Consider the following 23,303-nt stretch of genomic DNA (forward strand, 5'->3'; position numbering starts at 1 on the left):
CTTTAGCTGACGAATACTTTAAAATAGTCGTGTAGTAAGTGATTTTATTGCAAGTAGCATTCGAACACGAATGAGAACATGTTTATCTCTTTTAGATTATTGCAGCCTTAAGTGATTCTTCTAATATCCTTATCAGTTTTTTTCATGTACCTGTAAAGTACCTTTAATAACGTTAGAAGAGAGATAAATCTGATAAATTTTTATGCAGTAATGTAACAGTAGGTCTGTTATTTTGTACTTTGTTTCTACACGAACATACACAGATGTTAAAACAATTCCATAGACCAATATCATATTCGCTTTGTTATTTATTATAGAATGTCATTCTAGTTTTGGGTCGAAGTTTGATATTCAAATATGCAATTCTGTTGGTTCATTGTTGTTGGTAGCTTCATGTTTTATTCTACTGTTGTTAAACACATTTGCTACCAGACGTCTCCAAAGTAAGCTGTCGTACAATTTGTACGGCTAACAAAATTCTGGAAAAGATGTCCTGATCATGTAAGTATAGCACGTTGTTTGGTGCAGAAAAAAATAATATAAGAATTTTTTCGGAAACGCACGTCTGGCTTCATACTGTATTGTAATTGATTTTTATCAGATGTTTCCAAACTATTCTCCCATAAATCCAAAAAGATTCTTCCTACGTTAATACAAATCTAAAAGTCACTACCTATTCCTAAACTGTTATGTACATTTTATTTTTGAACCGATTTTGATGAATCGAACTATAAATTATAGAATTTGTTTATAAGGATTGATTAACAGTACATTAAATTTTCACATATTATTTTACATTGTCAGTACATTTCCTTAATCGAGCTGGCATGTTTGCTATTACTTATCGCAGCATGTTTCGAAGAATTTTGATAACATTGATTACACTTTCCTAGACGCCACGTCTCTAGCCCATCGTCCTCTGAAACGTTAATACGGGCATCGTTTACTACAAGAAACGGTGCCTCACCGTGTTCGAAATGAAGTGTTGTGGTGATTTCATACTAAGAGATGAATCTACACACCGTCCGTTGACATTATGTAAAAAAAAAGTTAGTAACTTCTGTGTAACATAAACATTTAAAATTGTTTTCCTGAAGGTTATGTTCTGTATAGTATTAGCACATGTCTTGTTCAACTCTTAGATAATAAGGTTGTTAAAATGTTGATATTCTTATCAGAGTATGATATTAAGGTTGCATGTTGGAGGTAAACTCAGTACTCCAAGGCCGTATGATTAAACAGAAGGTTGGATCGTTTGTTGCGTCAAGTCTGAGATATCATACAAACTGCGTATTAATACACTTTACATTAGAAGTAACTAACTAATACTGTTATTACGAAATGTATAAGTAACTTTCTAAAAATAGTAAAATCATTGTTCACAAGCTAATAGTATGCTCAGATAGTCAACAAATACCAACCTTGGGCCAAATTAATCCGATACACGAATTCCAAACCTAATTTCATAAAATCGCTTTTAATATCAACCTCCCAATGTGTTCTAAGTTGACTCTTCCATTCAGGCTTCTCAACCAAAATGTTGTACACATTTCTCTTCTCCATGCACGGAACATGTATTCCTTAATTTCATTATCATTGGAATATTTGGAGACGATAATTATGGAGCTCTTCATTGTGTCCTTTATCCTCATTTCTGTCACTTAATGCTTCGTGTTTCCAAATATAATTTGTTTTGGATAATAACACATCACATTGTCCTCGCTGGTTATTATTCACAATTGCAAATTAATTAATATTTTCGCGACACACACGTTATTCTAAACAGTGGGTCGCCTGTCTAATACGTTTCTGTAACGTGTGGGACGGGATTTGTGATGATAATGTACCGTTAATCAGGAAAAAGATAACAGCTGTGGATTGTGACCTGATAACTGCAGAAGTCGACTGGAAACATGAAAAAATTGAGTAACATCCCACTAGAGAGCCAGAACTACAGTTGGAAGCAGAGAATTTTACAGAACGCGAGTAAAGAAAGAAAAACATATTCTTTTCTCCCCTTCGCTTTTGAGGGCCAGGTCATTATGAATTTATGAGAGGAGATGTAAAAAAAAAGGTTTGTCAGAGGAAAGAGAAAGAACGCACAGTGTCGTCAGAATAACTGATATGAAACAGAATAGAACATGTGTTCTTCTTTATTACGCCGCCTGCTTTACAGGAGGTTGGCGACATATTATGAACAGGATCCTTCCATCCTTTTCTCGGACTGGGACCTGTTCATATACGTCCTTCGCAGATGATCCAGAAGTGGTTTGCCATTGCCTTCTTCTGTGTGTGAATAGAGTAATTGTTGGGATGCCACGGAGAAACCGGGGAAGCCCCCGGAGGAAAACTCCGTGTTGCCTAGACCACGGCCTTGCCCAACACAAGTTATAAATTCGGGCACCGCCGGGAATCGAACCCGAGACCCCAGGATTACAAGGCCAGCGTTCTAACCGCTAGACCACCTCATCTTATTATTATTTAGTGTTCTGTCTGATGACAGGTCCATATGAACAGGATCCTTCCATCCTTTTCTCGGACTGGGACCTGTTCATATACGTTCTTGGCAGATGATCCAGAAGTGGTTTGCCATTGCCTTCTTCTGTGTGTGAATGGAGTAATTGTTGGGATGCCACGGAGAAACCGGGGAAGCCCCCGGAGGAAAACTCCGTGTTGCCTAGACCACGGCCTTGCCCAACACAAGTTATAAATTCGGGCACCGCCGGGAATCGAACCCGAGACCCCAGGATTACAAGGCCAGCGTGGCGGCAGAACATGTGTTAAACACAGAAATTGTGTAAATAAAATTGTTGATTTAATTTACTAAGCTCTGTACACCATTTCAGATGCCATATGCATTTACAAACAGATTTCATACTTCAGTTTTAATATTCTCGAAGAAATGTTCGACGTCAACAAACGTGAAACAGCGATTTTTAGGCTGTGAATTGTGACTGGGGGCGCGGAATTCCAGGTTTTTGTCTTTGCTGCTGCGGTGGTGGGGGAGGTGGAGGGGGAGGCATTCTCTGCCCTGTTCCTTGATATATTTGCTGCTGGGGTTGTAAATATCCCCAGGCTGTAGGCGTTGCTTGATCCGGGTCGTAGTTGGTGTATGGTACGAGGGCAGCGTCCCAGTTTTTTGATGGCAGCAGTGTTTGTGTCCCGTATGCATTGCTACTGTTTGCTTCTGACAGGTCTTTGTACAGACTGTACACGACCGTGGCGAAGTAAAGCAACAGAACTGCAAACATTGCAAAACAAAACTTATATTAAATTGTGATCCTGAGTACAGCATGTACCATTTAAAACACAAAACAAAATCAGTAGTATCGCCACGATACTAGATTAAAGATCACCCTGGTTACTAGGCCGCTGCTCACGACAGTTGCGCAAAAGTTGTACAGTTGAGAACACTGCGTGTTGATGAACGAAAAAAATGTTTATCAAAATAAAGTAATAAGTTTTTTGAAGTATTTAGAAATGCGTGTGCCATCTGCTAACAAAATTTCCGGTAGTGCCAATTTCAAACTTATAATTTGCAAAACCAGGATACGACTGCGAGAATTTAACATTGCTGTTACTTTCGTCTTGTGCGTGAATGCGTATATTTATGGTTGCGTTTCAAATGGAACGAACCTATCTTAATTCAGTGGACAGTTATGAGTAGTTACCGTGTGACATTGTGCTTGGAATCTCTGGGTCACAAGGTAATAATGTGGACTCAAAGATCTCGCATTTCTAGGGGCCTAAGTAAGAAAATATAACGTATTATATGAAAGTAGTAAATTGCCCTTCAAGAACGAGAGGGAAATTTAAGGCAGCGAATAATCACACATAATCATAAGTGTTGTCTCAGTGACTCTTGACAACATTACATGGCAACAATTATGAGAACGCACACATTCATAAATATTATCCCATTAGGTCCAAAATTCCTTAGCAGCAAATGGTCACTAGTCAGCACTGGTTTATTGTGTATTTTTCGCAAAGAGGGCAGTGTTTGGCGCGATCTAGGCCAGTGTTCTTCAACCTTTTAACACCCGCGGCCCGGCGAAAATAGGAAAAATATTTCGCGGACCGTCGTCAGCCAGAAATAAAAACCAATGTAAATAGAATTTTATTTATTAAATCTAATGTTATAAAATTACAATTGTTGGTTAGTGCGACATCTGCTGCTGCTTTGTAAGCAAATTTGATATACGTGGATGCAGCGTTGTTTCTGAGAGACGAAGCGCTGCATTAACATCAATTCGATTTCTCTGTTTGGTTTTTATTACTGACATAGCTGAAAAAGTTTTTTTACACAAATAGAAAGTCGAAAAAACGACCAACAATTTGATAGCTTTATAACTCAGAGATGGATATTCTTTATCGAGGGATATCCAAAATTGAGGCAATGATTGCATTTTATGTCTGGACACCAGAGTGACATCAGAAGACAACTCGATCAGTTTTTCTTTCTCACGAGGATCAAGTGCGCATGATTTTATATCTTCCAAAAAGGGATTATTAATCCAGAGGTTACCTTTACGCGGATCTTCATTTTCAGGGAAATAATTATTAAAGTTTTCAGCTAACGCTCTTAAATGTTGGCTTATTACGTTGAATATGACTTTCTGGTTGATATCAGCAGCATTCAAAAATTCTCCCAAAAGTGGAAACATTTCTATATCTTCCTCTTGTACGCGACTATCCCAAAGAGCCAGCTTCTTTTTGAACGCATGCAGTTTATTTCTTAGTGTAAAAGTATTCGTACAAGACCCCTGAACGGAAATATTAAGTTCGTTCATAAGGTTAAATATGTCCGGCATATACGCAAGCTTAGTCATCCATTCCTCATTAAATAAAGGCTCTACTAGGTCAGATTTTCGCTCTCGCAGAAACTGCTTTACTTCTTCCCTCAGTTCGAACGGGCGTGCAAGAACTCTCACTTCTGCATGGAGTAGGAGATGCTGGTGATGTGAGTCCATACTCTCACACAGTGTCGTGAACAGCCTCGAGTTCGTAGCTCGACTACGAATTTCGTTAATGATCTTCACAGCGTCATTCATCACAGTGTTTAGTTCAGTAGAAAGCTTCTTTGCAGCTAGATGCTCCCGGTGGATCACAGAGTGAGTGAACAAAACTTCTGGGTGCGCGACTTCCTTTATTTTCGCAACTACTCCTGAGCGACGACCAATCATGCTCGCAGCACCGTCCGTACACACACCAACACATTTGCTCCAGTCTAAGCCCTGTGCTTGAAAATACTCATGAAGAGTATTATATATCTCTGAACTAGTGGTCCGTCCATGTAAATCAAGGCAACAAAGAAGTTCTTCCCTTAAGTCTTCATCTTCACTGTACCTCACGAAGCAAAGTAGGACAGCATGGTTACTCACGTCAGTTGATTCATCAAGTTGGATCGCGAAACATCTCGATTTCTTTATCCCCTCTACAACTTCCTTTTCAATATCGATGGCCATGTCAACAATTCTCCTCTGAATAGTGGTGTCCGAAAGTGGTATAGCCTCTAGTTTCTTAGTGGCTTGAGGACCCAAAATTTCTTGTACGACATCTAAGATGCAAGGCTGTGGCTTATCAGTGAAATCTCTATAGTACTTCGAATGCAAATGACGAGCCAGTTTGGACGGTTTCATGGCGTCATTTGAAAGAACTTCGGAACATATTACACACAAAGGCCGTGGCGATAGTTCACTGCCAGGGGCTACAATAAAACCAAGCTTAAAATATTCCTTATCGTAATGCCTAACAAAGTTTCCTTTTCTCTTTTTGGTTTGTATTGCACATTCCGAAGTATCGGGATATTTCTTTTTCTTTGTTTCTTCTAAACTTGAAGCACTAGTACTTGGCATACTTTCGGCACTATCACTAATTGTCTTCTGAATATTGTCCTTGCCTCTGCTGTTTATCCATCTTGTAGGGTTTCAAATTTTACGAAAGAAATAATTTGTTTTCCGAAATTCCACAACACAATATTAAAAAAACAATACGTGTCGTCGACAGGCGAGCTGACGCAATACTGGCATTCGGCGGCCGCGCACTTCGTCTATACTCGTCGCGTGCAGCGCCCCGCTCGCCGCTCGCCTCGCAACAGTGGGAATTCCCCGAATCGTGTAGCGGTATAGTCGGGTGAAAGCTTTCGCGGACCGGCAATAAATTCTTACGGACCGGCGCCGGTCCGCGGACCACCGGTTGAAGACCACTGATCTAGGCAACAGGAAGTAGCTTAAGATTTTGAAATAACATTAGTGCTGTCAAAAGAAGGATTTTTGAGCTGGGTATAAGAAATATGGACAGTTTTAGTTGCCGGGATCTTAGAAAGAATGTGATGGCGTGGAATGAATTCAGCTTTATCAGAGTGAGATCCAGTGTTGGGCTGTTATGAACGTCCGGATTCAAAAAAAGTCGGGTAATTTGTAGACCAACTGCATGACTTTCATCTGAAGAAGACTTTCCTTCATGGTGATGATTACTCGAATAAGCTTGGAAGATGAAATTTTTCTCAGAACAGGAAAAGAGCATAGCGTCTGATAATTTTAAAATAATCCTCATATTGTGAGGATGTGAATAGGTTAAGGGAGAGATAACTAGACCATTTGAGCAATAATGCAATTCTTATAATTTATAAAGAAAATCATTAATTTTATTATTGCAAATTGAAACTTTACATATAATTGTATATACTTACGCAAAGTGGTAGTATAAATAGAGAGGACAGTTATCACTATTGGTGCTAAGTCTGTCGTTCTCATTGCTCGACACGTGGATAATTCTATGATGCTCCACACGATGACTGAAAACTGCACAAAAGGTAGTGCTAGGTGCCAAGCCAGCCATGGGGCTACTAGCAACTCCCGCTTCTGTGAAGCAAGACACACGAATCATAAGACACCTACTCTTTCAGGTGTTTTAATTGTTAGCTTTATATCTGAAACTGTAAATAAAAGTTATACGTTCTCACTTTATTTGTCATAATAATTCAATTATTTGTAATGTAGCAGGCCACAATAACTGGACGAAATGTTAATATGTATGTCTATTTCCAGAGCTCAGCTTTTGATTTTGAGCTAATTCTGTTTTTCTCACCTTATGAATCCCTAAAATTCATCTTAATTTCATCGTCCCATGTCGTTCTGTGTGTTCCAAGTACACATCTTGAAATAGAATTCAATTTCAAAATTATGTTTCCATTCCTAGGCATCCCATCCTAGAAAAATATCTTTAACCTAATAGATTTCACTATTTTCAGTGATCTGTATGGATTACTAAGTTCGCCGTTATGTAATATCTTATACTAATGAATTTCTCGTAAAGAATGGAATAAAGCAGTGGACACCCATAGTCATAAATATTATCCCATAAGGCCCAAAATCCCTTAACTGCAAATAATCACCAACAAACAAAGCTACCAAGCAACACTTCTTTATTAATAGGTAGATTTTTCAGTTATTTCGTCCTTCATAAATCCATATTTCGTCTAGTGCACATCCTTTCCTCAAAGCACTTAAAATTGTGTTCAGTTGTGACATTCATTGCTACAAAAGCTTATTCATCATATGTCAGCATTTTTTTACTACCTATCTCGCTCGTGTGCTTTGACTGCTGAAAGCGTTTCAGCCTATTCTGATAAATTTTGCTACTTTCATAAAAGTGAAGACTCAATTTATGAAATTCTCAGTTGTCTGCCTGTTGGACAAAATTTTTTCTACCCACAGGAAAAGACCCTTATGTCCTTGTAGAGTTTATTTCTTAATACTTTTAAGTACCTTAATCTATTGTACAGGTTGTAGGCGAAACGATAATATCTGTTACAGAATTTCTACTCCAAAAATAGTTTTGTCTTAAACTTCAGAAGCCACTATATTTTAACAGAGTGATATCATTGGAAATCTTAAGGTTTTCTTTCCACAATTCAGGGATTAAACAGAGCGTTTTCTTTAGATTATAATTCTTTTGAAATTTCTCCAGACCTGATAGAGTATAAAAGTATATTTTAGTGCTGGCTTTTTACATTTTTCCGAACATGTAATATTTTCTTTAATTCTTTAAGTGTACGTTAAATAACCCCACTTACATTTAAATTTTTATAGATGTTTGAAGTTAACCATTACTGTTAGATGCTCACTATACTAAAATAACTTATGGTAACTGTGACAAGTGGTCAGACCGTCTGAGGTGCATACCGTCGTGGACCACACCAACACTGGAAGCGCAGGTTCGATTCCCGCTAAGGGTATAAGTGCTTGTGCCTGTTTTTCTCTGTCGCGTTCTCCTTTGTAGCTACTGAGAAGTGGTGGTTTTACGTACATGGTCTTCAACAAAATGTCTAAATAATTTACTCTTTCCTAATCAGAACAGATGCCCTAATACGTAAAAACTGATGAAGTGCAAAGTAAATTTCACACAAAAACTGCTAAATTATGTATACAGATGTCTAAAAGAGCAGTACGCATACAACCATTACATACGTCAGCCTTGTGTATACATATTTTTGAGACCCTGTATTTTTTTCTGTGAGGCCTGGTGATTGCAATTTTCAACAAGTTAATTATTTTCACTTAAGTTATTTCACTGCACCCCAAAAATTAATTTTTACATACCGTCAGGGCGCCGTACACCATAATCAGATTGATGAACACAGACACTAAACTGCAGAATTTCCATATTCGTAGGAATGGTATCTCGGCTGCAACAAACATTTATAATTAGTAATCATGTAGTGTTTCCAGGTTTGGAAGCTTTTGCTGGACCATATTGTCCCCTCGTGTTGGTGCAGAATTAAATGTGGAGAGAGATAAGCGAAATAAACTTTCACGTCTCGTCGCAGAATGCGGGATAAAAGTATCATAAAAATAGCTTACATTTTCTTTCAGAACCGTGGAAAATATTTGGGAACAATAATAACAAATCAAAATTGTATTAATGAAGAAATTTAAAGAGATTAACATCAGGGAATATTTCCTACCATTAATTTCAGAAAATTTTGTCCTTCTGTTGCGTATCTAGAAACTTAAATATTAGGACAGACCTAAACAAAACAATAATGTTACCTGTTTTGTATAGGTGTGAAATTTTGACTTTCTAGTTCCGTAAAAGACGGAATTTCTTGATCAGCTAAGTGATTCTTACCTACTTAAGAGCCAGTGTACTACATTGATTACAAAAATGTTACATAATTTTATCACTTCTGTGTACAAACGGTAATGAATATCACCCACAGTTAGTATGTTCTATTTTAGGGTTCTGAATGATTAGTAAAAGTGTGTTTTAATAACACTCGTACTATAGTAAAGAGTATTTAATATAACCAAATTATAAAATTCTCTAGTTATAGTCAACACTACAATATGTTCTGTTCCGTTTTTATATTATTGTGTTCGTTAATAAATAATTACTCATTGAAAATTTCATGCTTTCAGATCACCAAAGTACCATATGGAACTTAAGAACCACACACTGAATCATGTCAATGCTGTTACCACATCAAGTTCGTACGTTTTAGAATACAATTCTACCAAGAATTGCATGGTAAGTGTATATAATGCTTACCGTAAATTCTTAATACTATACGTCATTACGTCGATCTATAAATAATCGATACATGTAAAACCATCTGATACAGCATTTTATAAAATTCGGTTTAACTGTCATTAAATTTAAACACATATTTCGACAATTTCTATTTGCCGACTGTACAATCGACTTTTCAAAAATGTCCTCCACCATAGAGTGAGTGAGTAACTGCAAAATGTGTACGGAAGACAGCCATCTTCAAACTCCCCGCCGTGAAAACCTCTAATCCTCCTTTAAATAGTATACTCCCTGTGCAGTTTTTACTTACCACAGGGTCCTACTGGAGAGATGTAGGAGGTGTAATAGTTGTTGCTTGTCGATCCGAAGTAAATAATTGTGTCATCTAAGGTTGCTCCAAATAACGCTGTCAGCTGTGAAGAAGCCCAGAGTTTAACGTAAATTGATATACAGGGTGATTACAAAAGGTTAGGGCCAAACTGAAGGAGCGTATAGAAGGACTCAGAGAGAACAACTTTCGAATAGGAATCCATGTCCTCCGAAGTTATCCTGAATCTGTCGAGGCCATTGAAGGTAGGAAAGTCTGATAACCGCTGAAATAATCGTACTTGGTTTGTAAGATTGCTAATGTAATCCTTGTACATTAATAAAAAACAAAATTAAGCTAGTAGGAGAATAGCAAAGTACGATTATTTCAGCGGTATGTTATCAGACTTCCCTACCTTCAATGGCCTCGACTGACTCAGGATAACTTCGGAGGACATGGATTTCTATTCAAAAGTTGTTCTCTCTGAGTCCCTCTATACGCTCCTTCAGTTTGGCCCTAACCTTTTGAATCACTCTGTATTTACGAATGTATTACCATTTCGCCATCGATAATTGAAGTAAAAAGTAGCAAAGATTCCCTTGTGCCAAAGTAACACGCAATACAAAGAGTGCTTGAAGATAAAGTTCCAGGCTTTATTATCTTTGAGATTAGATGGATCTTAGTTGGAAATTTTACGCTTGTTAACAATTCTGAAGTTTTTAATGTGAATAATATTAACCTATATTATAGTTATAAATTACATATTTTATGACAAATGGACCTGTCTACGTAAAAGTAAACATATGTAATATATATGAAATACTATAAAACACAATAGATTTGCTAAAAACGACATTAATTTGAACCATTGTACAAAACTGAAACGTAATTTGTTCCATTTTTATTTATTGTTATATGACGAAAGGTTTGCACAGTACATTCATTTTACGATAAAGCTTGGCTTGATGATAACAGTTTCTTGTCGGAACGTGTGCCAATAAAATTAAAAATATAATTAATGTCCACTGCTAACTCGTATTGTAGATGGTTGAAATAATTGGGCCTAATACAATATTCCCAAGATGGATTTTATTGTCTTTGATAACTTGGTTAACATATTTAAAAAGAGGTTAACCGTGATTAACAGATGACAGAACAGATGTTCCAAAATACTGTGAATCCGCTGATAAATTGGAACGCAACTTTCACTTACAGGCTCCAGGGAGAAACTGCATGGCTCATCGCCAAGCGCTAAGAGATTTTCCCCGATACATGTCAAACAAATATCGCTTCATAAAAGTAACAAAACCAACTTCACGTTTTTACAAGAGACGCTGAAAGTTACGTTCTTGTGTATGTGCACACAATCAGTACCATTTAAATAAGGTGAAATTCACCACTTTGGCCGCTAGCGATTTCGAGATTTCGGTCCCCTGTTCGAGTATTTTGATTATTAGGGCTGCTGTGGTGTGTCTTCCAACGCAGAAATTATTTCGTCTCATTTTTCCTCGTTAAGTACACTGCGTTCCTAGAAGGTTTCTTGTCCAGAAGTGATTCAGTAGACCAGAATTTATTAATAAGTTTTTGGACGCATGTTGTGCTTGGAAATGTGGTCCTAGGAACTTAACAACCAAATTATCTCTTACACTTCCTGGCAACAACAATTTCTCATAAGATTCGTACGGAAAAATACGCAGTTAAACAGAAAATCGAACCATTTCCACACATAACAGTGACAATTACTTCACGTGATGTTAGACACAGCTGCAGTGGTGTGCGAATAATTATAGCGACAGTTTGTGTTGGCTCTTGGCCGTGAGTCGTGCACTTCCTGTTGGAAGCCGGGAAGTGACAGTTGCGTTCCGATTTATCTTAGAACTTGCTGTGTAATCGTGTTATGTTCGGCCCCTGCATCTTACATTTGACTGCAAATTGAAACACGTACAGTAAATATGATTGGTCAATAAAATCCCGTCCGAATGCATTTGCAACTTTCTAGTACAGGTCATTGCCGAATTATTTGGCTTCAGAAAGTGACGAGAGCAATTAGGATATTCTGACGGTGGGCTGAAAATCGAAACCACAATCTTCCAGAATAGCTTTCCGAGGATAAACACGTACATTATTTATAAAAATCAAATACGTAAACTCACAAAATAAATTACTACATACTGATTAAATGTTTCAAATGAATTGTAATGCTATATATAGGCACTGTACCAGGTAGAAGACTCCGATGGCGATTGAACCTCCCCGTAGGCCGCCACAGCAAAAACAACACTTGCGAATCCGTAGGAAATGTCCCATATTGCAGGGATGTGCTTACTGCTGCACTTAGGTTAGGGGACTGGACAGATGATGTCGGAAGGATTGTGTGATATATCAGAGTGAACGTTGAGAGATAACACTGGATAAAGATATCAGAAATGAAACGTAGACTACTAAAGTTTTGTATTTATTGGCCAAAACGATTATGCTATCTTACTACTAAAATACGTATGAACTGGTGAGAGCATGCTGACTATAACTTTATATTACACAGATCTAAATAAAGAACTCTAGTGTAGACTGTCTTTCGTTTCAAGGCTAATTGTGAGAGAAGGTGATATATGTACCAATGTTTCCGCCTACATAAATAAACGTTTTGCTACGAGTCGTTTAGTTTGCTAGGAATCAAACTGTTTGTTGAATTAAATAAAAGAAGTTAACGCTTATAATACTTACAGCGAAAAGCCCTCATAATTTTATTTCCGTTGAATAAATCGGATTCTTATAAATCTACAACGAAAATTGCCCCAAGAAATTCTACAAAAATAAATAAATTTGTCCATAACCTAAAAATTCTGGCACGTTCGACAGACTTGACCTTCAATCTTTGTGGTTGGTTGAGAATTCCCTGACTTCGGATTCTTCAACCTGACATTTTGAAACGCAGAATTGTTTGGAGGTCCTGAAGGAGCAATGCGCCCTTTGATATCAGATTTTGAACAAATTAGAATGTGTCGACAAATTTTAGTAAAATTCATTGTTAAATATCAGGAATAACCGTTGAATCATTCTCTTGTTTCTAGATGCGCAGACGAAGAGTTAAACAGAGCGATTTTAACAAGCGGATTTAAGGAATAGAACACGCCTAAATATAAGATAATTTAGAATCAGAATGAGAAATGGGTAATTGGAGCGGTGTGGAAATTTCAGGCTGCATTCTACGTGGCAGTATCTTTACCAAAACTCTATTCACTCGGTGTGTCTTCATTTAAGAAACAAAAAATTGTATATTATTTACGTATAAACAGTTTCAAATACGACAGTGGTGTCCGAATTTTTTACGATATTTCCGAAAAATTTAATGTCGTTTGAATTTTAAGTTTAGATTAAGATTTTTCCCGGGAATGTTGTGACTAAATTCTGGATAAAAAAATATTATGTTGTGAATATACGTAGAGATAGAGCATTTCAGCTGAATTTATCATTTGGATTTTTCCATTTCTCATGAATCTTCGTTAAATTATCATATCAGTCGTTATAACGTCACGACCCGCCTTTATAAAATAGCAAATCACTCAGTCATTTAATCAGTGAAGCAGTCATAGATTTAAGCACGTCGAAAAGATAAGAACGGAGAGTGGGCTGCATATTTTACGAGGAATATTCAAAAAGTTATCTACTCACAAGTATCAAAGTGACAGTCGAAACGCTGTGACGTGTAGCACAATGTCTCAGAACAGGCGACTTGTTTCGCGGGTCTGCCGCTATCTTCATCAGGTTCTGCATGCTTCTTCACATGGGAACCTTGATAGAGGCAGAAAAATTCCGATATCAACTTAATATAATAATTTGTAACGTTAGACTTAGAGGATCTTGTTTCAAGGCTACCATTAACGGTATTCTGTTTCTGCATTCAAACGATAGATCTGTATATATAAAGCGTGTTCCGTTAGTCCACCTTTTTGTGGTCTGCCAGTATATCTCTTCTCCTACACGGAGCAGAGGATTTATGGAAAAACTTTAGTCACTCAAGTCAGTCAAGAAATTCCACACCCTAAGGTTTATTATCGTATGGAATAGATTAATCTGGCTGAACGGTTGGAACCGGTAGTGGTCTCTTGCTTAAACCCTCCGACCACATTTCGCAAAGATAAATTTGAATAATATATTTCCATCTACTCCTAGGTCATTCGAGTTATTTTCCAGCCAACGTTTTATACGCTTTTCTAGTCCCTTCGCGGTTGCCAAAATGCTTCGTCCATCTTATCTCTCCTGATTTGATCATCTTCGTGGACAGTAATCAAAATTCATTTCGACAATTTGTTATCCGTCATTCTAATTAGATGTTCCACCTCTTTTGTTTGTGTATTTTGTAAGCTACTGCAAATATGTCATCTTTAATATCGCCAGGCCTTTTCCACAAACTCGTAGCCTATATCCTTTCAAAATTAACTCTGTGGAGAAAAATCTTTTTTCAGACACTAAAGGAAGTTACGTGTCTAATATGAAAATTGCATCTTCATTACCGTATTTACAAAGGCCCATTACTGGTCCCTGTCCTGAGTCAGATTAATCATCTCCAGATTGTCAGACCGCATTTATTTAAATAACATTTCGATCTTATCCATCCCAGCTAAGGTTTCTAAAATTCTCTTTTCATTTTTATCTGTTCTCACCAACCTGACTGAGATAGTTTAACTTTTATCCAACAGATGGCAGAAGCAGCGCTGCATGATAATTGGGTCATGAATAATGATATACAAATAATAAAGTGAATAATTTACTATTATGCATTTCTCAGTTGTAATTATCATTGTTGTATCAGGTTTCTTGAATATTTTGTTTTGTCAAAATAATAAAATTATAAAAATGCAGACAAATTTATAATCTCTACTTACGTTATTTAATTATTGAAAAGAGAAATGTATAAATGAGGTCTGATGTTTTCAGGATAACAATTTTGAAGATTGCTGCTTTCTGGGATTTCATTGTGTACTCTAGAAAATATTCACCAATGTTTGTGAGGAATTTAATGCCTCCATAATCAGAAAGATCTCCTCTGAAACGTCGGTCAGTATTTTCCAGTAATACTGTAAAGAATTACAGATGGGGAATGATTTTAAATTTTAAAACATGTTATGTGTATGGGAAGTTCCAGAGCATTAGAATATATAAACATGAATCCAGTGTTTATAGCAAGAAAATTATAAGTTTGATGGAAGCAAAAAAGGGAAACTGGAAGCTGAAGAACTTCTACACTGAAGTATTGTCATCAAACAATATTACTATACCAGAACTTCATTATGCAGTTTATCAATCCATATTGGTAGTATTTTTACCTTCATGCTGAGACAAAGATGTCTTTACCTGTAAACATATTATTTTGGAACTAATTGCCATGTATGTGTACAAAATGACTCAGAATTAGGAGTTGCAACAGTTCAAGCTTACACTTAAACAAGTCTTCTGTCAAAACCAAATCATTTTGCAATTTATTCTTTGGGGGTGGGGGGCGACAAGCTACCGACGTCTCCGCTATTTCCCAGCAGGGGCCCTGCTTTATAAGCCATGTTCATAGATGGCAGTGAAGTCAGATGTGACGTCACAAACGTTATACCGGCAGGGCGGTAAAGTGGTGGTGTGCATAAAGTGAATTATGTTTGTTTGGCATTGTGCTTGCTTTAAGAAAGCGACTGTTTCGTTAATAGAAATGATGAACGTTGATAATGATATATTTGTTCTGGGACTTACCAGCCCATATAGTAAACGTGCCAGCCCAGTTTATTACGAACTTTAGATTATGCCCTATACATCACGTGTACTGAATTTCGCATATTTACATCAAAGTGAAGAATTGAATGTTGTGACATAATGGCCAATGAGTCTGACATATCAAAACCATTACGGTTATCAAACTATTTTCGATGTTTTTGTGATGAGCTCGCACTTCCCATCTGCGAGGGAAAAGACATGGACCTGTGGACGCGTTTGGAGACCACAGCCAGTCACCTCCGAAAGTAAGCGTTCGTTATAAATTTAGACACAAGTTCCAAATATACGTATGCTATTGATTAAATACAGGCTGATTAAGAAGAACTGCATGTGTGGTTAAATACCGTCTTGTAGGTTATGTAACTGTGTTGTGTATTTGTCAGTATTTTCTAGATGCCTTTTTATGGCCCTTCTGCACACTGTCATGATTGCTACTGAACATCGTAGCCAAGTGGTTAGTACTGCTGCGGCGTATATATATGAGGGCTGGGGTTGAAGTTTTGGTCCAGAACCTATTTGCCCTGACAGGTTTTACATGGTTGTGGTTATCCTCAGATCCTTTATGTAAATGATTGGATAACGCTTTAAATTAGGCTATAACCACTATCATCCCATTTCATTTTAGTTCATTAATCAATCTTCTTATACTGTATAGTCTGCGTGGCCAATAACATCATTATGTCATAAAAACATTAACAATTGCCACTTTATATCTGCTATCATGACAGAGTTTCATGTTAGCCTACAATAACTCTATTTGAATGTTGTATTGTATTGCCATTTTACCAAACATCCATCTAGCTATACTGTTTTTGACTCATCTGAGAATTGTTTTGTTCATGTCCCACCTGGTAATTGGCTGTATTTACATTTCTATATGAGTTTTCTCAGTCTGTACAAGTAAAGTAGTAAGATAGTCATGCTAGACAGTCATTCTCTTTGTCAATAATTTTACTATATCTTATTAAAATCTCCACAGCCATGAAATGTTGGATTGGCTGCACTTGTTGGAAAGAATGTCCACTCTTCTGTCTTTGTTTGTGCTTGCAGAAGTACTCACTGTATGATGTATAAATATTCTTAGTAAGTAATGTAATTATTTCTCTAAGTATGAAAAATTGCTGTTATTTTGGTCTCTTGTTGCCACAGCATGGCACATACTCAGGTTGCAGAGGGAGTAGAACATCTTCAGGTATGGAAGGTAGCTGTGAATATTTCAAATCACCGATAAGTAACAAGGGTAGTCGTCTAGCTTGATGTTTGGCCAGGGGCTAACCTCGTCGCACAGTAAAAGAATCAGCATGTTATGAAATGTTATACAAGGCCTTGGACTTGGATGGATTCTTTAGAATGCCTAAGCAACAGAATATTGACATGAGACTTTGAACTTGGAATGTCAAAGAGTTTCTGTAGGTCAAGTTCTTTGAAAACAATTTGAAGAGAAGTGGCTAAATGTAAGTTAAACTTAGTGGAAGTACAGATCAGATTGGACAAAGATGGCACTGAATAAGAAGTTGGAAGTATGATACTGATTAGTTTTTCAGGTTGCAGAAATTAGGAAGAGACTGTTAGTAAGTAAACAAGCAAAGCAAAAGTTTGAAACTTAGATTTATGGGTTTGAAAAACTTGAATTGTAGTGTGAACATCAGTAGGATTTGGGAAAGCATTGCAGAGAAAAAACAATTTCAGCCTAAAAGAGTCTGTCATGAGTTAAATAAGTATAAACTATGGTTTGATGAAGAATGTTAAGAACTGTTATAAAGTGGAAGCAGGCAATATTTCAGTGATTGTAAATTCAAGCCAAATGCATGTTGATAATAGAAATAATGCAAGGTGTGGAACTGGTAGAACTTAGATGATTGAGACCGTGACTAGTGCCACCTGATACACTTCTAATGCTTTGTTTGCATACAAATTTTCAATGATAATAGTATGCGTGACCACAATGATAAAAACGACGATATAAACCTGAAGATGATGTCATAAAACATCGAAACATGTCGTGCAATTAATAATAAGCGCCATAATAAATGTAACACCATACTACGATAAAAGTGCCATAATATAACATAATATAACTTATTGTAATATTTTATACTAAAGATGTTATAGTGTTATATAAATTTTAACAACAACATTTTAAATACGTTTGTGTATAGACTGTGATAATAAATATATATTTGGTTTCAACACAAACATGACGCACTTAAGCTACAAAAAAAATAATTAAAATATGGACACTGGAGTAAATTTTCATGTACAGATTTTACATGTCTTGTGTATAAGACTGTAGAACATATGCAGTCTTTGTATTTGCACCATATAATAATCTTACATTGTTTAGGGACTGTTCATGGAAAAAAATCCAAGCATTGTTAGAAGATGAAGCAACATCCAAAGTGGCTGTCAAGGGACTACTTAAGAAACTGTTTGCTGTATCTCAAGAGCTGTCTGGTACATTCTTTATATATTAAATTCCTGATTGAATGTGGTAGCTGTGTCCGTTATAGTTTCTCGTCACCATGTCATTGTACAGTATCTACCATGTCCTGTTTGTTTGAGATGGCCACATTTCAGGTGACAGCCAATCAGGTCATAGTAAAAGTAGCCTTAGCTTGGCAGTAACCTATTGCAGTGAGTATAACCTTTCAAAATGTAATAAAAACTCATCACTGCTACAGCATATGCTGAAAATGTTGTCCTTCTGACCAAATTCCCTCAGTGTACCTGCAGAACGTATTAACTCTCTGGAGTTCTTCCTCGGGAAATTGCTGAAATCTTGCAACAGCTATTGTTTCTTAGTTTGTCTGGAGTGGGGGATTTGTTTATTCACCATATCTTATAAACTTTCCCACAAATAAAAGTCACAGGGTCAGCGAATATGTGAGCCACGGGTCAGAAGTATACTTTTAGTTGGTGGTGGATAGACATGGCAAGTCAGTGCCAGGCCACCTACCACTTCGCTCTCTCAGACAAACAGGACATGGTACTGTCCACAGACCAGGGGAAAAGCCCTGCGGGGGGAAGTCGTTTCTGGGGCGGTGCGGTGGGAATGTTTACTGCCTTGTGGACTAGGGGGCTGCTATTGGTGGGAAGTGTGATATGTCAGAGTTTAAGGCTACTACACATAGACTGAAAACATCAAGCAGTTAAGAGTAGCATGTAGTGAGTGCACCTCTAATGTATTCTGCGGGTATTGCGATAATATTCTAGATTAAATCACTGAGCCACTGTGAGATAATCTTAAAGCTGTACTCATAAGAAGACGTGAAAGCCTTGTGTCTGTTGCTTTTTCAGTGGTTGTGGAACGAATGCTTTTAGGATGAGTCGTCACTCACAGTGAAATGTTGTGCGTGCGCGTGTATCGAATTCCTAGCAGGGCTTTTCTCCTGGTCTGTGGAGTGAAGACCCTGCACATCCAGGTAGACTATAAAGGTTAGCTGCTATCCCAGCCAAAATGTGGTGGTCATCCAGCTTGAGGGTTGAGTATCTGGCTGGTGTTAAACTTAGTATTAACTTCTTGTTATAGTGTTGAGCATGTTTTGCAGATAGGGACAACATGAAATTCATATAAAGTTTAGTCTGGAAATGTAATAGAAAAACCAGTGCGTAAGTGGTATGGGGTAGGTGAATCTAGTTCAGTGGTACAGCAAATTTGTTGTGAGAATCCATACTTATGGTCTTAGATTTGGTGTGATTTTTTTTTTTTTTTTTTAATATTTAAGGTTTGCAGAAATTTTTGTGTGTAGTGTAGTTTACTGATTTGTAATCTATGTCATTGTCTGTCATTTTGTTAGCAGAACAGTCACATCTTCCTCATTTATAATTACAGGAAATAAACTAATAATGGATTGGTGTGTGTGACTTTTTGTAGAAATGACAGAAATTCCTGTGGAGGAAGTAGCAATACTTCTGCTGCGTTTATTCATCCAACAACCTGTGACTTCCCTACTGTTGAAACAAATTATGAAGCATGTATTTGGAACCTTTTCAACATCTGTCATCATATACAGAATCCACCAGGTGAAAAAACTTAAATGAGACAGTGTTAGTGAGGAGGGTATTGTGTAGAATCTTTGGAGGTGTTTACGGAACAGTTGATCAGTTTAAACAGTGTGTTCTTTTGGACTTGCTTTTAAAAATACTGCACTTATTACCAGGTAATGGTTTTAAGATATAATAAAATTTGAGAGTCACAAACATGAATCTAAAGTTACAGAGTTTACTTAAGTCAAAGTGATCTGTATAAACCTTGGAAAGTGTGTTGAGTCTTGATTCAAGTTGTTTCTGTTGTTTTTCTGAATACATGGAAGGTACAGAACATGAAGTTTTTATGCATTCTTTGCAAAATTTTTGTAAAATGAACACATCTTTTCCGCTGCCCATTCGGCTAGAGCGAAAGTAGAAATTCACGTTTTAATTTGGAACACATCTCCGTTTTGACCTGTATGGTAGGATGATAGTGAAGATGATGACCAACAAAGGAAATGTATAGCACAATCTCAGATTCTAAGATGATCACAGACGAAGATTTCTGTCTTCTGGGTTGTTGCGCTGTGTAGTCTGGTCGATGTTTACCAACGTTTCAGAGGTCATACTGCCTCCGTCATCAGGGCGTTGGTAAACATCGACCAGACTACACAGCGCAACAACCCAGAAGACAGAAATCTTCATACTGACCGCTGTGAAAACCTCAAATCTTACATGGATTACAATAGTATAACAATCGTTAGAGCACCTTTCCTCACTACTGCTTTGGTTACAGATTGTTCAAGACATTGCAACAGTTCTGCCACAGTATACTCTTGAGGTTCTTCAAGAAAAACAGAAGAGGCTGGGTTACAGGCAGGAATTATTTGGAAGTCACATTAAATTTGTTCCACTGAATAGGAATAAAATTATATATCCAGATGTGTCGAAACTAAATGATATTACTTTAATGGATGAAAATGTTCAAAATGAAGGTCTGTTAGCTGAAGACTTGGAAGATAATGCTGTTAATCAAATACACGAATCTGAGCAACAGAAGTTTTCAGGTAAAAGTAAAGCATTTGTTATGAAACAATTTGATGCACGTGATTCGTGTGGTTCCTACTCCAGGTGCTGATGGCTCACATTCAGATTATGGTGCTCTGAGTGCCTTTACTTGTCTGAACTGGTTGCAACTGCAGTTTAGTATAGTTTGTTCTCATTGCAGTGGCACCCAGATTGATGTTCAGGTTATTTCTTCATGAAAACCATTTTTACATCAATGCTTTTTAAGTCTGGAAATCATGGGGGTGAAAGTTGATGATGCTTGTGACCAAAACTACCATAACATGCTAAATTAGAAACTTCAAAGGATGTTGCAGTTTTAGATCTTTTATAAATGGTAATAATAGTGAATTTAGCAATTACAGTGACATTAAAGGCAACAGTACATTTTAAATTTTGGCTTCCAGATTGAAAGGTTTAAGTCTTTTAGGAAAGGAGCAATCATCAAAAAGAACTTAAAATTTTTCTTCAGGAAGTCAGTTTAATATATTGTAATAATTCAACCCTATCATATTCTTGCTTCATACTGTTGTGAACAGCCTGTTTCTCATCCCCATATCATATGTTTGACCTGTGACCTCTGGCTTGCCGAACATAAAGATGTAACATCTGCCTTGACCTGCTACTGTTAATATGTGAAACTCCTCTGTGTCTCTATCCAGACTACAGCTGTCTGTTCAGACAGGCCACTTGTTCACTTTTCGTCTGGTTTTTCTTTCATTTATAAAGACCACATGCTCTACTAGTTATGTTGCTGCAACAGCATTTATATGAAGATTTCTGTCTTCTGGGTTGTTGCGCTGTGTAGTCTGGTCGATGTTAACCAACGTTTCAGAGGTCATACTGCCTCTGTCATCAGGGCGATGAATTTATATGTCCAACTCTGTGCTATATACTGAACTTTTGTGTTTATTTGACTGTAACCTGAAGCCATGTTATTTCTCCTGTCTTCCTCAGTGCATTGTTCTATCAGTACGCAATAGACTTGGTTGTTGAGATTCTAAGCCAAGTTTTCCTCATCCATAATGCAGGGAAGTATGTATATAGTCTTTCATATGGATGCAGTCTCCTAGTACAGACCTATTGGTGTTACCCTATGATTTTTCAGTCCTTATCAACCCCATTTTATATTATTATGGCTAGAAATTCCCCACTTAACAGGGATTCACTTCAAGTGGCAATTTTCCAGTCCCGTTTAACCATGGATAATGAATGACCTGGACATAAATCTGGTTGCTGCTAGTGAAATTTGCCAACAAATATTATAATATTTATTTTTTCTAATGAAATTCTGAACAAGAAATATGTTCAGTACTGTATGTTAATGTGATTGGGCACATGCAAAGACTGGTCACAATGATACATTTTGAAGATTTACAAAAAATTAACTATGCGCATTATATCACAGTTGCAGTCTTAAGACAGCGTGTTTAACATACACATGACGTGCAATAAACTAATGTGAGAGACATGCCTAAATTTTATTTAATTAATCTATTAATGTGGTATGTCTCATATAGCTTTCACTGGTTATGAAGTAACCCTTTATGATACCACATCACATTAATCTGTTGGAGGAGAAGTGTATTCCTAAACATTTCTTTTTCTTCTTTGGCTCTCCGGTCTGTATTCGGTCCATGGCCTCCACAATTCTCCTCTTCCATTCGGTCCTCTGTTAGGTCCATCTGTCCGAGGCTTTGATTGAGGTTTCGAAACATCTTCCTTTTTACGGTGCAAGGTTGTTAGCCTTGCAACCAATCCCCAACCTGGAGGACCAGGGTACCTGTCTTAGTCTGACCTCTCCCTCTCAACCAATCTCGCTAAGGAGGCCCTACCAGTAGCTATGCTACCGCCAGCATAGCTCTTGGGGTCACTGAGGTACTCAAGCCCCACGACCACGACAAGGTGCAGGTACCATTAAGATTCCTAAACATTTAGTAATTTTATTGAGGTCAGGAAGTATTCTTTAAACATTTTCCTACCTGTTTGCGTGCAAATTGTAGGTACTTAGTCTGGCATTACTCTTATTAGTACATACATAATGTCAGTGGGTGGTGTTGATTAACGTTCTGTAGGAGAAGAGCTTGATGTCCTGCCTTAAGAATTAAAATCTACCAGATTTATGTACGTATATTAGTTTGAAAAGTTCTCTTCAAGATGTTGAGTTATTTGTGCTGTTAGATTCCAGGTCTTCAGTATATCAAGTGCACTGTCAGCATTTTGAAACTGCATTCTGTGAAGAGGTGAAATTATATACTTCCTTAAAGACAACAAAAGGCTTGGGTTTAATCATGCCTCTGTCAGAGTCAGATGAGGTGAGTTGCATCTGCGGTGCCAGTTGCAGGAATTTGGAATGCTCTGTTAGTAAGCTATAAAAAGAAACAAGTTAATGAGAGAAGTCAGAGAAGTACATACTGTAAAATATTCTGAATTTCCTTTACGAAATATCATTAACTTAAGATAATAGTTTCATTGCAAATGTTTCTCATATTTTGATTGGTCTCTGTCGCATGCTTGTTCTTAATATTGTTAGGTTTCCTTATGTTTATGATGTTCATATGGATAATTTTATGATTTTTACATACTGGTGTTCATTTTTCTTATATTTTTTTCTCTTTCTGCCTCTTTCTTATTGTCTAAACAATTGTTATCCCTCTGTTGTGATAAT

The 23,303-nt window shown here is 37.1% G+C and overlaps 2 protein-coding genes across 10 annotated transcripts in view; one reads left to right on the forward strand and one right to left on the reverse strand.

The window, feature by feature from the left end:
• Positions 1–23,303, forward strand: part of LOC110840273 (activating signal cointegrator 1 complex subunit 3) — a 143,157-nt gene that overhangs the window by 49,166 nt on the left and 70,688 nt on the right. For 6 of the 9 annotated variants that reach the window (XR_015537598.1, XM_087357906.1, XM_022085181.2 and 3 more), the window contains exons 1-5: positions 15,405–15,846; positions 17,946–18,055; positions 19,476–19,624; positions 20,367–20,637; positions 22,817–22,950. Coding sequence is in view for 8 of the 9 variants with exons in the window: in XM_087357906.1 (XP_087214032.1) it covers positions 15,701–15,846; positions 17,946–18,055; positions 19,476–19,624; positions 20,367–20,637; positions 22,817–22,950 (810 nt within the window). In the remaining variant the exon portion in view is untranslated. Of the gene's footprint in view, positions 1–9,422; positions 9,532–15,404; positions 15,847–17,945; positions 18,056–18,890; positions 19,037–19,475; positions 19,625–20,366; positions 20,638–22,816; positions 22,951–23,303 lie in introns of those variants that run through there. The other 3 variants (XM_022085183.2, XM_087357907.1, XM_022085186.2) reach the window with 3 other exon arrangements.
• On the reverse strand, positions 2,794–12,223 carry LOC110840279 (uncharacterized). Its single transcript, XM_022085195.2, has 5 exons — positions 12,062–12,223; positions 9,845–9,947; positions 8,604–8,689; positions 6,692–6,863; positions 2,794–3,241 (listed from the first exon to the last, which is right to left on the reverse strand). The coding sequence occupies exons 1-5, from the start codon at positions 12,146–12,148 to the stop codon at positions 2,937–2,939; spliced, it is 753 nt and encodes a 250-aa protein (XP_021940887.1). The 5' UTR covers positions 12,149–12,223; the 3' UTR covers positions 2,794–2,936.

This window comes from Zootermopsis nevadensis, unplaced genomic scaffold (assembly GCF_977971745.1).
Source record: "Zootermopsis nevadensis isolate Lab colony 2312 unplaced genomic scaffold, Znev_1.0 Znev_ptg000029l, whole genome shotgun sequence".
Classification (NCBI taxonomy): domain Eukaryota; kingdom Metazoa; phylum Arthropoda; class Insecta; order Blattodea; family Termopsidae; genus Zootermopsis; species Zootermopsis nevadensis.